An 18896-nucleotide genomic window follows, 5' to 3' on the forward strand; every position below is an offset into this window, starting at 1 on the left:
ACATTTATTTGTTCTCAACTACTAGACAACCAATATGGTAATAATTAAGAATCAATCAGTGATCAACTGTGTTAATCAAGACTTAGGTATATGATATGAATTTAATACTGTATCTGATGGCCACAGATTTCATTCTCTGAGACTGAGTCAACTGAGCTCACCAGCACTTCATGTCAGGAAGCCAAGGTATTTTTCCCCAAGCTACATTTCATATCTATGGTGGTTATGTATGTTTTTCCATGGGTCTGGTCCAAAGGATCATTTCCTCTTTTCATATGTGAGAACCAGGCTGTTGTAGCTTGTTCTTCTTATAAGAGGTTAAGCAAGGGAGGCAAGAAACCAGTATGGCTGAGTCAACACCTGCTGGTCAAACTGAAAGGCAAGATGAAACTACAAAGGCGGTGGAAGCGGGGACAGGTACCCTGGGAAAAGTACGGGCATGTTGCACAGCTATGTAGGGATGACGTCAGGAAGGCCAAGGTGCTGTTTGAGCTAAACTTGGCAAGGGTTGCCAAGAAGACCGAGATGGACTTCTACAGGTATATGAACCAGAAAAGGAAGGCTAAAGTTATTGCAGTCAGGTGTAGTCCCTAGTTACTGGAAGAGAGGAAACCTCATGCCCATTTTAAAAAAGGGTATGAAGGAGGACCCTGGGAACTCCTTACCTGCCAGTCTCACCTCTGTGCCTGGGAAGATCATGGAACATACCCTCCTAGGAGCTAAGCTGAGGCACAAGGAGGAAAGAGGACAGGGAAGTGACTTGTGACAGCCAGCATGGCTTTACTAGGGGCAAATCCTGCCTGACCCATCCAGTGGCTTTCTGCAATGGAGTGACTGCATCAGTGAACACAGGAAGAGCTACGGATGTCATCTGGATTTCTCCAAGGTCTTTGACATAGTCTCCCACAACATCCTTCTCTCTAAGTTAGAGAGAGATGGATTTGATGGGTGAACTGTTCAGAGGATAAGGAATTGGCTGAATGTTCACTTCCAGATGGAAGACGGTGACAAGTGGAGTTCCTCAAGGGTCTGTGCTGGGACCAGTGCTGTTTAATATCTGAAGATACCAAGCTGAGTGGTGAAGTTAATGTGCCAGAGGGATGGGATGACATCCAAAGGGACCTGGACAGGCTGGAGAAGTGGGCCTAGGTGAACCTCATGAGGTTCAACAGAGCCAAGTGCAGGGTCTTAAACCTCGGTCAGGACAATCCTTGTTATCCATACAGGTTAGGAGATGGTGTGCTTGAGAGTAGCCCAGAGGAAAAGAACTTGGGAGTACTCATGGATGAGAAGCTGGACATGAGCCACCAATGTACATCTGCAATTCAGAAGGCCAACTGCATCCTGTGGTGCATCAAAAGAAGTGTGGCCAGCAGATCCAGAGAGGTGATTCTGCCCCTCTGCTCTGCTCTGCTGAGACCTCACCTGGAGTACTGTGTCCAGCTTTGGAGCCCTCAATACAAGAAGGACATGGACTTGTTAGACCACGTCTGTAGGAGGGCCACAAAAATGATCACAGGGTTAGAGCACCTCTCCTATGAAGACAGGTTGAGAGAGTTGGGGTTGTTCAGCCTGGAGAAGAGAAGGCTCCGAGGGGACCTTATAGCAACCTTCTAGTACCTAAAAGGTACCTATAAGAAAGCTGGGTAAGAACTGTTCACAAGGGCATGTAGCAATAGGATGAGGGGTAGTGGTTTTAATTTTAAACTAGAAAAATTCAACTACACTGAAAACCAAAGTCTGTTATTATTTCTTTCTTATTCCCTGTACTACAGTCAATGATTTAATGATTGTTTTTAAAGACAGATTCAGCTCATATTTTAATTTTATTAACTATAAATAGGAATCCAAATTACAAAATGCAAGTACATAAATTACTTTGTAATCTGGATCATTTATTGGCAGACATTATAAAAAGAGCATATCCAACCATTTTTGCTAAATTACTTATTACTAATTACAATTACAATTGCGGTGATTTGAGGTACATATGCATGGTATATCCTGGTAGACAAAATACTATTTTTTATGGTAAATATAATAAATATGTTAAATACTTTTGCACATAATAGTGTGCAGAAATAGAATATTGATAAAAAATATCAATTCATTATCTAGTAAAAAATGTCCTCTAATATTGTGAGCAGTTATCATTGCATGCATTTACAATGTGTAGTTTGATGAGTTGTGGACAATGAGAAGGAAGGACGGACATACTTTCCAATGTATGAAAACTATAAAATATGTTACCTGTATAAATTACATTATTTACAGTAAGAGTACTCCAGAGGAGAAAAAAATGAATAGAAAAAAAAGATAAAACTTCTTATTAAATTATTTTTGTTTGACTGGTTTTTTTTGATTTCTTCTTCCCCACCTCTTCAGTATACTGAAACACAGTTTTGGTACCAATATTGGGGACAAAAATTGATGTTTTAAAAAGTACTTGACCTGGGAACAGATCATCTGGTAATGTGAAGCTCTACTATAGCACACTTCTGGTCATTCATAAAATCTGTAAAATTGACCTCATCACTGATGTAGGGTAAAAAGTAGAACAGTTGTGATGTGAGAAGGAGGTTTGTCCTGCAATAAGAGAATGTCACTCACCCTGTGGAGCCTATTTTGATGGGCTACTGGGCTGCCATACACATAAATTTGAAAATATCCATAGAAATAGACATACTCAAAGAAATAGACATAGTCTAAAGAAATAGACATTTTCAAATTTGGTGAGGCACTGGGACAGATTGCCCAGAGAGGTTGTGGAAGTCCCATCCCTGGAGGCATTTAAGGCCAGGTTGGATGGGGCTTTGGGCAACCTGGTCTAGTAGAGGATGTCCCTGCCCATGGCAGGGGGGTTGGAACTAGTGATCTTTGAGGTCCCTTCCAACCCAAATCGTTCTATGATTCTATGAAATAGAAGTTGTCTTCGAATGTCCTCATTTCTTGCTGTTTTATGTATTCTGCTGTTCCCTTTCAAATACTGTCCTCTTGCTACTTTCTCTTTCCAAGATTTCCTTCTGAATGTCTTGAGACGGTACGTTTAGACAAAGTCCCTGTACAGTAGACTACTAATTTTCAGTAGTAGTTCAAGTGGAAATCATGCTTTCAAGGTTTTGGTTGTTTGGTTTTAGGGTTTTTTTTTAATACAAACCAGTTATTCACTTTTATATAATGAAATATGTATCTTCAATAGTATTTTAAAGCCAAAAAGTGGACCGTATTGGAAAATTGTATCCTTTTAGTTAGCCATGCAGTTTCTATAGGTGGATTTTCAGTCTATGTAAAATTATGCTTGAATTCTCCAGATGGGAAAAAAGTGGAAGAATCCATTTCAAACTCCTACCTGAGTTCAAGCAGAAAGTGTGAACTTGCTCTTTAAAGCATGTAATGTAAATTAATATACCACTTACTGCAAACAAGCTTGTTTGGAATAAGTACAGTGGGTGTAGGAGGACTCCCAGAACAGTTCTTGGTAGTAATAGGTGTTCAGCAGAGCCTCCTGCTCAGCTGTGCTTCACACAGAACAGCAAGAACAAGTATAGTACCTCTGGCACTTAAGTTAATGGAGTAACCTCCATTGTGAATAAACAAATACCAGCCGTACCTTCCAGCTGCTGAAAATGATCACCAGCCAGCTCAGATGAGTTTGCATGGATTTTATGATTGCTGCAGCTTTAAATGGCAATATTGAAAGCAAATATACACTTGATTTAACCATTCTTTGTGGCAAGATGACAGGTAGTGACTATGTGTGTGTGCTGGAAAATGCATGAGTTAGATTAAATGTTTTTGACCCGTTAAAAAGGAGAATGAGTCATCCACTTGTATGTCAGTCCTAAAGGTTCAGTTGAGTTGACAAAAATATGATTCAAAAAAATATGTTTGAAAGCAGTGCTACCTCAAATGCACTAAGAGTTTGTTTGGGAATCAACTACCAAAACATTTTTTGTTTGCAGGTTGACTTCTTACTGGTGAAGACTGAATACATAATTTCGTTACTTCTTTTCTGTATGATAACCCTCTTGCCTTTAAGCATGCCTTTGTCTTTTTTGTTAAAATTAAAATAGTGGCCAGGTGTTTTCTAATCAAGAAACATTAATGAAAGCCAAAAAACCAAAACAAAACAATCCGAACAAAAAAAAAAAAAAACCACCAAAAAACACCAAAACAAAACAAAAGGTAAGAGTTAGTGGGGGTAGAAGCATGACAAGAAATGCCAGAACTCTTGCCTTTCACTCTTGCTTCATAGAAAAAGTCAGATCAGGCAAACTGGATGACTTGCTACAGTAACTTAGGTCCAACCTGGTGTCCAAATTAGGATGCAGGAGAGTAATTTTTCTGAGGCATGTGAAATTGTTGTGTTGATCCTGATAACATTGTACATTTTCCATTCATTAGAAATGTGTCTGTAGTAGTACGAGCTGAAAGTTAGGCTGGGGTAGTAGGAAAGTTAGCTTTTTAATCCCCCATGTAGTCAGTGCTGACAGAGCCAGTTCTCTGGGAATTCATGTGTGAACTTCATTGCCATGTTGTTGCCCTGAAGGGAGACCTAGCTTTACTGTGGACTGAGAAGATTCCCATCCTTGGTGGCTCATCACACGCTAACCCATACTTCAGTGCATCAGGGCAGCTGACTTCCCCAGGGAAGTCGAAATCAGTGGATGTGTAGCACCGTCTCTTTGTAAACGTAAAAATGGAGCTGCCGCGTTATGTAAGCAATTGTGTAGAGTCAGATTGAGTTTTGTTCTAAAGCTTTTGTCCAAATTATGTATCACATCTACTTTTTTCACACCTTGGCCATTGAAGTACTGATCTACAGTAAGTCTCTTGTTTATGTGGTTTTCATAATACAAGTAATAACAACAGTTGATACTTAGGGAGGTTTTTTTTTTCCTTACTGATGAAAATTGCTCTATTTTTTTTCTCTTTTAATTACCGTTGCACCTATTTAGAAGCTTGACTATTTGACTGTTACAAGTAAAGAGAGTAGCAGAAGTTTGTCTGGTTTCTTTATTTTCAAAGATGAGACTGTGTACCTGAAGAGATCCCAAAGTAAAATATTTGAAATTTGGCTTATCCTTTATACCCCAAAGATTTTCTTTGCAGTCAGGATTTAACCTCAAACTGATGAAAAATAAGTTGCTGAAGCCTGTCCCTCAATATAGAGAGAATCCAAACTCAATCATCTGTGATTGTGAGGAAAGCAGTATTCTGTGCCTCATTGTGTAAATATTCATCTGTTATCTAAGTTTCAGAACATCAGTAGGCCAGAAGACAAAAAAATTTGGACTCTTTCTCTGCTGTACAAGATTTTGCACTAATAACTGATTTTAATCAGGGCTGAAGTAATTCCATTTTTTTTCTGTTTTCTAATAACCACATATGGAAAAATAAATTACTTGAATGACAAATGTTAATGGAAACAATCTTCTGTGGAACTAGTGCTCCCTTAAATGAGAATTTTAACCAGAAATGTTGCATTTGTCATCTGCTAGATACAATTTGTACTTCTCCACTGGAATGTGGGCGCTTCATGTCAAAACCCCTCCTTTTTCATATTTGACTCCCACTGTTTAAAAAGGCTGTTATAAAACTCTACCCACCATAAACTCAAAAAATATCTACACATTAGAAATTAAAAAATGCAAGTATTCTGCAACATGTAATTAACATTCCATCTTTTATTGAAAATTACATCTCAGATAATGCTATAAATAAAATTAGTTGTTAGTTGGTATTTTTCTTCCTTGTATGTTTCTTTGAAGAGGTGGGAAGCATAATTATATGCATACTTGCAAAAAAGAAACTCATTGCAGTCAATTACTGGATTGCATGAAGCTAACTGCACTGTCAAAAGAGGTGTCCCTATCCTTGACTCTGAATTCATGACTCATTCTTCAAACCTTGTATGAACTTGCTGAGTGTTGGGTTCATATCCACTTCTAAAAGATTTCTTTTTATCCCGTTGCCAGTTATACAGTCCTTAATAACCTTGACCAGCAATATACTGCAAAATAAGAAATGCTTCAGTGACATTTCCTGTCTAGATTAAACTGATGAAAAAAAAGATAGCTGTTAGATTTATTTTGTGTATCCCTGTAAGCTTTGTATTGTTTAAAGGAAACACAGTAGGCATTATATATTCACTGAATGCAAAATAGAAACTTTGTGCAATAATTACTGGGCAAATTAGCACAGATGTATTTAGTGAGCATCAGCTGAATATTTTTTGAAACCGGTTAGTTTTTGTCTAAGCATTGACAATTCTCTCATCACTTTCTTTTTTCTTCCTTTTTTTTTGGGTTTTTTTTTTTTTTTTTATCCCTAATGGGAAAATGAGAAATTCAAGAGAGAAATGTTTCTTAATGCACAAGTTGACATGTTGAATAGTTATGTTACTAAAACAAATTCCAGCTCAGGTTGGTAGTAGAAATCAAAATCTATCATAAAACACTTTGAAATCCTAAATCCAAAAAACAGGAGTGTGAATTATTTGGGTGGACAATGTAATTTTCATGGTTCAAGTGAAGGGTGGAATAATCCCCAAATCTTTGTTCCCATCATCTGTGAGAATCTTTGGCTTTTTTTTTTTTTTCCCACCTGATTTGTATCTCAGATAGAGCTGTGTTGAAATTGCAATAAAGGTAAGCTTTCATTAAAAAACTATTTCTTTTTTTCCATTGATCCTATCACAGGCAATAATCTAACTTGTTTCAGATTTTAAAGGGGACATAGGTGCTTATATTAGAAATACATGCACCATAAATGAAATAGCAAGCTCTTGTTTATTTCTTAGTTAACAGATACCTGACTACACTAAAACCCTCCATGGTCAGGTGCGAGTATTGAGAGCTGGCTATACCATCTCTGCCAGCTCAGAAACAGCCTATCAAATTTTGCCTAAAAAATTATTCAAGCTTTGATTTGTGTGTTTACAGTCTACACACAGTGAGAAATACAAAATGTGTATAAGGTATTTGTTTCTATGGGAATAGTTAACTTTTTAAAAATAAATATTAAAATTACTGAAATTGTATATTTTTATTTTAACAACTAAACTAATGAATTATATGCCCTTTTGTAATATCATTTTAGTGCTATTAAAAAAAAAATGTTGATTTATTTTTCTTCTCTAATTGGAGGCTGTATCGTTAGGTGTCATTTTGTTGTTCCAAACAGATTTTCAGGTTTTTAATACCATCATGCTATTACAGTTAATATCTGTAATTAATCTAATTTCATTCTTATGAAAAATATAATGCACTAAATCTAGAAAAAATAATCTGGTTAGTGATGTGATTCATTTAAAAACCATAATTTTTTGAACAGCATTAATAGAAAAGATAGAATGTCTCATGAATGTGAGTTCAAGTTGTATTGAATGAATCTCATAAGGAAATTTTATATAAAAATAGAATAGGTAATAACTCTCTTGGCTTTGACTTTCCAAATGCCATATGTCTATTTCATAAATAATGGATTCTTTTTGTTTTCAGAGCAAAGAAAAGTATTTCACTTCATGAATTTTAGTGATCCCAAGGATGGGAAATATTTCAACATAACTTCAGGAAGTTCCATTATGCATGATGAAACTTCCAATATTTTAATTGTAATAAATTAATCTTACAGCAGAATTCATCAAATGAAAGGTAAATTAGAAGATTCTCTAAAGAAAATATTTTTGCATATTGGTTCTCAGAATGTTTTACATACTAGCTTCAGTAGCATAGGAGAAACAGTACTTAGGAACCAATATAGATGATCTCCAGGCCATGGTGAGACTGTTTCCCCTGGTGATTAGCTCTACTCTTTCTTTGATGTCAGAACTTTTGTCATCTCTTTCTTGGTGGATAAGCTTCACATGAGGGTACACCAAAGATATGGTATGCTCTATTATGACAAATTTATTTGCTTATCCTTTGATTTACGTTTAATTTAGAGACAAATTTCTGAGAACTAAGAAAGCAACTGATTGCTATTCTACCATAACTGTGTCTGTCCATGTTCTGAGGAGAAAATACCTATTTACAAGAATGGAACAGAAATACCAGGAGGGTTTGGTGTCAATACACGAACATCAGGGTCTGTGAGTATGTGTCCTGTCCACAAACATGAACTGCCTTCAGACAACTGTTAAGACTTGCCCATAGATGCCTCTGTAAGGTTGGAGTTGGGTGTTCTGGGCCTGCTACAGGCATTGTTACAGCTGCCTTGTTGAAATGCAAAATAATACTCGGTTTGTTGCAAGTGAGAAGAGGGTGGCATCTTTGGAGAAGGGTTTTACACCTTCTTCTCAGTTGGTCAGTAATATGTATTTTGAAAATACCAGTGTTCATCAGTTACTTCTTTGTGTAATTCCCTGAAAGCTGCACGAAGAAAAGGTGTCTGCCACAAAGGCTGGGAAACAGATTGGAACTCTGACAGTGGAGAGGCAAACCACTTGGGCAGTGATTGGCTTCCAACTGGCCAACGTAGAGTTTCACCTGCAGCAGTATGGATGCCTCCATGTTCTCACAGGAGAAAAGGATGAAGGGAGAAAGGACAGCTTACACAGCTCAACTTATTGCTCAGTGCTTCCCATGAGTCAATAAAATGTGGCCTAATTAAACGATACCCAGTGCATCTTTTTTCCCTCTTGACTGGGACAATATCTTTCGCTGCTGTAATAGTAATCCTCCACCAATGAAAGAAAATGTCAGTCACTTCCATGGAACTTCCCAGCAGAACTGAACAAACTGTAAATGAGAATGTTGGAGAGAGAAATTCAAACTTTAATATATTTAGCTGAGCAAGAGCAAGTATTAATAATCCCTCTTTTATTAAAACTGACTTAAAAGATCTGTTGAGATTAGCCCAATGGCTTTTCTTTATTGTTTCACAAGAGTGAGGCGTTAAATATTTTGACTGCAAGAAAAAGCTGATTCTTGAAAGTCTTACTAAGGGTAACATCTTTAAGGCACCCAAGTTTTTATTTCTTTCTTACTGACGTCGGTTCAGCAAACTTTAGACTTATAAACTGAACTTTAGACAATTACCTGAAAGCTATGTGAAGACTTATGGCTTATGTCCTTCTGCCTTTCTGGCTTGTGTCTTGCCTTTTCATTTTTTTAGCAATCAGTCATCAGCCTGAAATCCCAGCCAAACTTCAGGGCACCTCTGGCTCTTCATTCTGCAGCCCTCCATGCTTGGGGCACAGCTGGAGTGCACTACAACTCCCTTCCAGGCTCTGCAGTCCAGGTTTCCTGCCCCTCCCGTAGGCACAGGTCTGGTCCCAAGCTCAGGTCTCGGTATTTACCTGTCCCAGGAATCTGAAGGACTTATTTCAAGCTGATTTTCCGTATTTATGCCTAGTATAACCTTAAATCTGCTGTCTAATGTCATGCCTAACCTTGAATTCTCTGCCTTTACAGTGCCTTTTCTCTTTTAATTTATTGTGCCTCTTTCCATCTGTTGATAGCTTCAATTGCTAGATTTCCCAGATGAACTGATAATAATAAGCCAGTAATACTGTAAAATGCATAAGAAATAGCATCCAACTTGTCTTACTGTAATAGTCTTCTTAAAGTCTGGTCTGCCCTCAAGTGAAACGTGTAATCTAAATGCATACTTGTATGAAGATGAAAATGAGAAGTCTGAGATCTCTTCTTCAGCCAAGTTTTTACCCTCTCTAATTTAAAAAAAAGAAAATGGGAAAAGTACCTCTCATATGTCATTTTTATAAACCAGAAAGAAATATATGCGTGTTAAAGAAACTCAAATAATAGCTGTATTACAGTCTTTTGTTATCATGCATTTTGTTGGACTCGTTGCTTGAAATTTTGAGTGGCTGAGAATCCTAGGAAATAGAAGCACTTTTTGGCCTTCATGCTTGTGCAAGAACATTTAAGTTATGACCTGTTTTGAGTCATCCTCCCTCCCCTCCTTTCCTCTTCCTTCCCAACTCCTTCCCCTTCCTATTTCCTTTTTCATTCGCTCTGTTTTCCCCAGGTATAGGATTTGCCTATACTATGTTATTCTAAAACTTAATAACTGCTAACAGCTTTTAAGCTATTCAGAACTTTTGGAGCTTTGACTCATAATTTTTGAACACTGGGCAATAGAAGAGGCAATGTTTATGAATTCATGTTTTTGTATCTTCTTTGGACAAGAAATATTTCAATTATTTAGTGTTCTGTATCACTTTCACAATTACTAATTTGTGTGTAGCTCTGAACAGAGCTTTTCATGTAATACTGGCTTTTCATGTCATACTTCTAAAATATTAACTTCTTTCATAATGTATATGATAAATGAGCTGTTGAAACAATTTGTTTGATAAAATGTATCGCTGTGTTATCAACATTATTCTCATACTAAACGCAAAATATGACAGTACACCAGCTACTGGGAAGAAAACTAACTCTATCCCAGCTAAAACCAGGACAGATATTTTAAGATTTGTAATGATATTCACAACAAAATAATTGGAACTTCATTTATCTATCGATCTTTTTTCTTCTGTTTCCTGATTTTTCTTTCTATTCCATCAGATTTTGTCTTTTTAGCTAACATTCTTTGGCATAAGATTGGCTTGGTTGCTATCTGAGTTTGGAAAATAAATTAATGCTCTTTAGATATTATTTCTGTCCTATTAATACTGAGACCGTTCTAGAATATTTAACTGTATATACATATGGACATGCAGTTGAGTCAGGACATGAAATAATCTAAGTCTGTTTCCATCCACCTGAGGGAGGCTCTACTGCAAGACTCCGTGTTTTCCTGAGATGTTAATTCTACATTTCTCTGTAATTCTGAGACTGTGGCTTGTGTAGTTGACCATGGTAGTGCAGGGGTTTTATTACTCATGAGATGCAACACGCGTTGTGGGAATTTTAGTCAGAACTCTCCTCAGTCCCTGCTGGAAGTTGGAAGTTGGAGGTTTAATTTTGTTCCTGATAAAACAGGAATTATATCCTCCCTAGTGTATCGTTTCTCTCTCTCTTTTTTTTTTTTTTTCGGTGTGTGTATGATTTTCTTTTAAAATAAATCCCTTAGATTTCCTTCAGGTCACTTTATGTTATGTAAAGATCAGCAGTTGCAGGCAACAGCCATATCAGCTACACCAAGAAAATTGTCTGTGTTTTGACCTTTATATAACATGAAGACAATAGGTTAAAATAATACATAAAATTGATGCATGCTCAAGTCCCTAGAGTATTTGTAGTCACGAAGTTTCTAATAAAGTCCTAAAAAGATTTTTTCTTTTGTTAGTACTAGTACTAGAAAGTAATTTGTGCTTTTTTTTTTTTTTAGATCAGTTTTACTGTTATTCCCTCTTTTCTTTATTTTCTCTATAATTTTTTCACATTGTCCTTTTCATCCCTCCTTCCAGTCCCCCAGATACCTAGGTTATTTGTTCATCTCCCTGAAAAAAGCAAGTAAGGGAGAGATGATAAACACTTGCTGTTCTGCTTGACTAATATTATAAATAGCTTATATATTGGTTAAGATCATACAAGTATCTCTAGTTTCATGTTGCTGCCAGTCAAACTACTGGTTGGGAAATTAGTACCATACAGATGAAAATTATTAATGGGCAGTATGTGCAGTCTTTCCTCTGTCCCACACTCATTTTCTTCATCTCTTCCATTTTTGTGTTTATCAAGAATAAAATCTAAATGTGAACCTCAATCCTGTATGCCACTGATTGGATTTTTTTTTTTTTTTAAATTAGGGTTTAGATAAATTTGTAATATAGGGAGAATTAGAAATCAACATGCATACAAATGGCACAGGAGGTTCTTCTTTGCATTTTCATTCCTCTTTAGGTAAAGGGCTGTGGTTATATATCACAACCTAAAAAAAGTTTGTAACAAAGTTATTTTCAACAAGAATAGGTATCTGTTTGGGCAAGCCATTGACTAGTCATGGAAGAGATTTTTCCCTGTTCTCAAAGCTTCATACAACTTAACAGACAAATTTCAGTGACACAGTGAATTTATTTGATGCATCGTTGAGCCCTTTGTTTCTGAAGACTTACTGCAATGTTGATCCAATGAAGACAGTCAGTCTGTTTGTTTGAGAAAGAAGACTTAATTACCCTGTTAACAAAAAAATAGCAACCTTTGTCAGGTTAAGGGTGATATGTATGGCAGCAGCATAGGGTGTCTTAAGGTATTCTTAGTTTCTGATTAATGAAAGGTGTACTTCAAAGACCTTAAAAAAATCAATAGTAACTTTTGGTTTATGTTTTACTTGTAATACATTTGTAATTAATATGTCCTGCTGGGGATGGTACCATGCTGTGTCTTTATTTAGTTTCTGAAAGATTTGCAAAAAAACCCTCCATACTATTTTGTCAAGCAGAATTTTCTGCTATTCTAGATGGACTTGAACATAAACTTTCTGGATAGCTTCAACGCTACCAAAAATAGGAAGAAAGATAAACACAGTGGCATATATGAAGGCTAGTTCTATTTTTCCCTTATGATACAAAGCAATATAATTACATTCTATTACAAAAATGTCATTGTGCTCATATTTCCAGAGTGATTCAGTAACATTATGGGCACAGCTTATCCAGACTGTTACAGAAGGATCTATTGATCATTTCAACTTCCTAAAGAACATTAAAAAGTTCCCTTAGAAATGCGTAGGTCTGGTGTTTCCTTGCAGACGTTTGTTCCACAAGATTAGGGAACAAAATAAAGTTCCTCTGATTTAGTTATTTGTTTTACAAGTAATCAACAACTTCAGGAAAACTATGCTTGACTTGACTTGCACAATAGCATGTGGTTGTTCATCATTTAAAACATTTTATCAAAACTGTTTCTCATACTAAATGTAAGGTGGGAAATAGTGTTGCTCAGTTTTAAACAGATAATACAAGAGGTTGAGCAGGGTAAGTAAATAATATCTGAATCTATTCAGTACTGGTTTAAAGATATTTTAGATAGTCAAGTGGCAGCATGTTTGTTAACTAGAAATCGGCTCTTCATTGGAATGTATGTGCAGGGTGTGAAAGCTGGACAGAAAACAAGTGTTCCCTCAGCTGTAGAAAAATGTTGATGTTTTGGATTTGTCTGTTCCATGAAACAGACATGAGACCTTACTAAAAAAATGTAGGGATTGAAAAGAGCTAGTGCCTCTGAAGAGCAGTCAGAGAGGAAGGAAGAGGGAAAGAATCATGCCAGAGTAGCCAATAGGACTAAAATTTGGGCTGTACGCATAAATATTCATTGATCAAGGGAAGGAAAAAAAACTCCAAACAACCTAGCACTGGAAACTGTCCTTAATTCTGTCCTCAGTTTGAGAAAGCTTCCAAAGGAATTAATGTTTTCTAACAAAATAAGTTTTTCATAAAATTCCCAGCTATCTCTAATGAGTATTGCAATGAGTACCAGAACAACACTGCTGACAGGAAAGCAAATATTTTCTGTGTACTATGGATTCCCAATTCTTCATTGCTCTGTGGTAAAAGTGGAAGATGTGCGATGTAGGTCAGCATGGTGTCAATTCTAGCAAATTAAAGTATAGCTGCTTCCTTTCAAATCAATTAAAGCATCTGTGAAGCTTCACAAATTAGGAATAACATGGACATGTGAATCTGCTTGATGCTGCACAAAATGCTTATTGTTTTTTATTCTGGTTCTCAGTAACTCTCATAGATACAAAAATATGTAAAAATGTAGAGGTTCACATAACGATTGCACAATGACTAAACTATACAAAATTATACTTCTATATTGTTGAAATTTAATTTACTGGTCTAAGTGTCAGAACAGAAACTTGGCTTCAGTTCTAAAGAGTAAATCATGTGTTACCATTGTAATATGGGAGAAAGTCTGTAGTATTTTATCTTCCTGTGATGCGAGTACAAAGTGTGAATTATGTTTTAGGCACCTATGCTAATGAGGCCCTGATTCAGTACAATCCCATGTCCTCTTAACATTAGATAAATTTCTTAGGTCAACACTAGAATAAAACTCAGACTTACCTCTCTGTGTAATTCCAAGTTTATTTCTGCCCCATGAAAGAGTGCCTCCTAGCCACTTAAACTTGATATCTATTTCAGGGTGTTTGTTTTTTTAGTGGTTTTTGAGAGTTGTGTGTTTGGTTGGGGGGGTTTATATTTATTTAGCATATTAATTTTCCTATTTTTCCTCTTGAATTGTACCTTAATTGCCAAGTCCAGTTTGTGTTCTGTCTTCATTACTTAGCTATGGCATAATAGTTGGAATTAATATTATATGCACAAATTATAAGTTATTTAATCTGCAGCAGTTTCTCAGAAATTTTATCAAGTTTTATTTTAAGAGGAATTAAAGGATGAACATTTCTTACTGTAAGAAAAGTACTTGAAATAAGGTAGGTACCAATGTCTCCCATGTGGTAGAACGCTGTTAAAAACATATGTGTGTGAAAGAACCCTGTTAGATTAGTTGTAAGGTATTTTCCTTCTTTATGTCATAGCTTTCATATTTTTTATTTAATTTGCATGGTGTATTTGCACAGGTGGAATACAGCACTTTGCAAAATAGGTTTTTTGCAGCTTTCATGTCTTATTTCTGCAATTTGATTCTTCAGGGTTTATGTGTGCGCTTGAACTAACTAAAGTTATTCTTTCATTTCAGTTTGGAAGACGTTATATTGAGGATCTTTTTAATGATTTTCGAGATGGACGAAGACTTCTGGAGCTCCTGGAACTCCTTACAGGCCAAAAACTTGTATGTGTATATTAACCCATCTACTCTATACTGAAGTCTTGATACTGGGATAATTGTAGTAGGTGGTATACATTCATTTCTGCCATTGATGAGGGACTGTGGAAACAGTTTTTAGGGATCTGAATATTTGTGACTTTCATTTGAAATTGAGGAATCATGACAACTGAGAGCTATATTAGGTAGTAATCCTTTGCTAGGCATTTATTTGAAGTTAAAATTTTCTACTTCGTTGTGTGTGTTCATCAAAGAAGTATGGCAAAGAGAAATAAGGCTAAGTCAGGGTTGATTTAGATATTTAGATTTTAGCTTTAATTCAGAAATTATTTATTACTAGATGTTCATACTAAATAGAAGGAACAGAATCTAGTGTGTAGAATTAGAATATTTTGCTAATAAATTTCATAATTACAGTCCAAGTATTGAAGTTTTACAAGTCTGAAAAGAGAGAACAGCTTGTTCTTATTAACCTGAAAATTCCAATGCGACACACTACACATATTTTTGAATGTCCTCTCTTGTGTTCCTGCTTGGACTTTGTAAGCTTGCGATCTTTGAAAATTCCTTATAAAACAGTAATGAAGGCTGGAATTTTGAGAATCAGAATCTGGAGAGAATGTAAGTAAATGTTCAAGAAACTGATGCTTATCTGTTTGATTGTCATAGTAATGTTCCTAAATTGTGCATGGAAAATTAATCATAGTAAAAAAAATCTGGATTGATCTGATTTTATACACATTTTAATGATTTATTCACTGAGAAATGTCAGGGTATAACTGACAACTGTGGTCCAGTTTGTTTCTCAATCGCCTTTATTTCATATCAGGAAGCTGTGTACAAACTGTATAGTGATATTCTCACAAAATTTGGGTTGCATATAGAGTGTTCTAGTTTATGATTTTGAGAAGTCAAATTTCTTTTATTTTCATTGTAGGCAAAAGAAAAGGGCTCCACAAGAGTTCATGCTCTGAACAATGTCAACAAAGCACTGCAGGTTTTGCAGAGAAATAACGTAAGTAATCAGAACAGCCTATATAGATAGCATACTTAATGCTCTCTAAGGGTTGGATCCAACTCTGGCCTATAGTATACAATTACTGTAGTCAAGACAGTTTTATTAATGTGACTTGCATACTTTGTCATTCAGCACCAGGATGGAATGTATTTCAAAGAGTTTAACTGCAACCAACAAATTTTTCAATGTTGCATTTATAATGGATGCTCTCTGAAAACTTCAACACACACAATTTCATGGTAATCCCGGTGTTCAAAATACATTTTAAAAGGTTAATTACAAGAAGTCATCTGTAGCTCGTTAGAAGGTGATACCTATGAAAATATCTACTCACAAGCTCTGATGCAGTATGAAAAAGTCAGACTTTTCCTACCAGAAATCTTTTGGGTAGATTTTCATTGATGTCTGTTCCTTATGGTTCATAACATTAAGGAAATGAATCACATCAGAAACACTTTCCATTCTACTTTGTCAAGATTGACTTTTCAAGCTAGCATCTTGTGCATTATTTTTGAGTAAATATTCTCATCTGTTCCTTATGCAGGAATTCTAATGGACCAATAACTTTAGCAGACATTTTCAGTGGCCAACTAATTATATCATATCTCCTCCTCCAGAATAAATTCAAATAAACTATAACATTTGCTTAAACTTTACAGTAAGATGTGATGGAACAGTGATAATGTATTCTGTGCTGCATATTATATTGGATTTCTTGATAGCTGCAGTAGGTCACTAAACATGCTTGAGTTCAGCTGCTGAATAAAGTTATCGATTTTATAAATCTAAGGTAATGCTTATCCATCTGAAGATTTGTGCATAAATGAGAGTGACCTTATAATACTGGCATAAAGACCTCCAGCTTGATTCTTCTTTTTTAAAGTGGAATTTAAAGTAAAGAAATAGAAAAAAAATCTAATTCTTCAAAATCTGCAATATTTGACATTGCTAAGAAAAATCAGTCATACATTATTTCACAGTATGCAAGAAGGTTTTCATTGCATACCTGGAATGTGGTTACAAATTTTCATAGTAAATGCTTTTAAAAGTATTTATTCACACCATATCAGCTAAACCCTTTAATGTGCTGTTAATTCAATTTTCAGAACACAACAATTGTCCTTTTCAAAGGTAGAAACAAAGAGTATTCCAAATGAAGAATACAGAAGAATAAACATTCTTTTAGAATGTTTTTTATGTGGCTGCCCTATTCATATAAAGAACACCTTACAAGCTATATGCAATATAAAAATTAGTATACTGTGAAAATACTATATCAGATTAGCATAAAGCCAAAAGATCTGCCTCTGAAAATGTTTCTTCAACCTTCAAAATCACCTCAAGAGCAATTTCTATAGGACTTAAGGAATTCAAAATCAAAGATTCTAAAGCCTATAACTAATCTAGGTTTTTCTGCTGGTATGCGCAATCCTTTATCTGAGATTCTGCAATCAGTTGGATGATAACACTGCTGCTTCCAAGCAATCCATTTTGCAGATGTATTTATTTTTTTTCCTATGGAAAGGTGATAGTGTTGGTGTGAGGGATTGTCCAAATATAACCTCAGGCAGTGCTGAGGTGATCTGGGAAGAGATCCTATTTCAGTAAAACTGATGTAAGCTCTGTGTACTCAGGCTTCCATTTCCAAATCCAGGTGGAGAATGTGTCCTGTAGAGAACATGTAGGTAAGATCTTAATAAGCTTTGTAGTGGGTCACTTACCACTCGAGCCCCATTTGAAATACAGGATGCAAAGTCCAGGTTCCGCTTAGGAAAAGTTCCAAGACACCGTTGGTTAGAATGAATTTCCTGTCCCATATTCTTTAGTAAAAAAATGATGATTTCTTAAAGAAAAGAATTCTTGGAGAGTTTTAGAGTCCTTGACAAAATACTTTCTTTGTATTTGATTAGTGATAATGACCTATACAGAGGTGATTTTTTTTTTTAAAGAAGAGGCTTGTTTTGAATGTGCAGAACCTTCATTGATTCTACAGAAGTAACTTCAAATAGCTTTAGAAGTGCAGTAGAGATACACAGACAGTAATTTGTGAAGGAATGGAATAATTTGCCATGTAAATATCAGTTCTCGTAATGGAAAATTGCATCTGTGAAAAATTGAGGATGCCAATTTTTAGTCTCATATGTTTCATCCAGAAGTGCAGATGTTATCTCTTTCACTCACATCCCTGGCTTTAACTTTCTTATTCAGATAGCATAAAAAGTAGAGGAAAGAGAAGGATCATTTCACATGTGGACGAAAGAATATTCCAGGTTGACAAATGCCGATGCATTATGAAGTTACAAATGCATAATAAAGCTGTGGAAAACAGCATTACTAGGCAAACTAATATGGAAAAGAATTGCTTACATCACAGCCATTGGTTTCTTTGCGTTCCAGAACACACTGCTTTGCCTTATACCTTGTAGAATTAAGGCAAAATAAGTTCTACTTTAATCTCAATATGTAGAATGGTATTTTTGAGTTTGTGAGTTCTTACAGTCTCTAGATGTGTGTGAAGCTTTCAGCAAAGTGTATTATGTGAGGCAGCATGGAGCATAATACAGGAGTCTTCCTGTGTCACGCATCAGTTTTGTGATTTGTAGTTGTCGAGGCTTAATATAGAAGACTTTTGAGTTATTATTACTTTTAACTTGTATGTTTTCACACCGTGCTATAACTGAAATAATTGGAACTCTACATCACTGTTTGCTTTTTGCCAGCACATTAATTGTGTCATTTATAAAACATGAGTTGGATGTTTACTAAACAACAGAAACCCAATTAGAGATTTACCCTAGGCCATCCCTTCCTCTCCCTCACCACATAGTTTAACATCAAATGTATGAAAATAGTACCAACCTCTTATGCTTGCTATTAATCTTATACTAAGGTGGCTATTTTTTGTTTCTGTAATAGGTTGATTTGGTAAATATTGGGAGCTCAGACATTGTGGATGGAAATCATAAACTGACCCTTGGTTTGATCTGGAATATAATTCTCCACTGGCAGGTGAGTGACACTGCTGCTTTATTATTATTTACCTTTATTCCACTGATCTTTTTCCCAATATTATCTAGCCACAACCTACAAAGTTAGCAGAGACACCGTAAACAGTGCCCTAAATCAGCAAGGTTTATGGCAGTCTATTTAAACATTATCTAGAACATTAG

At 35.7% G+C, this 18896-nt stretch overlaps 1 protein-coding gene across 4 annotated transcripts in view; it reads left to right on the top strand.

Moving 5' to 3' along the window:
* Positions 1–18896, top strand: part of DMD (dystrophin) — a gene marked incomplete at its 5' end in the record, with an annotated part of 1290802 nt that overhangs the window by 379721 nt on the left and 892185 nt on the right. For all 4 annotated transcript variants that reach the window (XM_084279200.1, XM_084279202.1, XM_084279199.1 and 1 more), the window contains 3 exons: positions 14622–14714; positions 15646–15723; positions 18643–18735. In XM_084279200.1, the coding sequence (XP_084135326.1) occupies positions 14622–14714; positions 15646–15723; positions 18643–18735 (264 nt within the window). The remainder of the gene's footprint in view (positions 1–14621; positions 14715–15645; positions 15724–18642; positions 18736–18896) is intronic.

The sequence above is a fragment of the Gallinula chloropus genome (assembly GCF_964237585.1).
Source record: "Gallinula chloropus genome assembly, chromosome: 1".
Taxonomy (NCBI): domain Eukaryota; kingdom Metazoa; phylum Chordata; class Aves; order Gruiformes; family Rallidae; genus Gallinula; species Gallinula chloropus.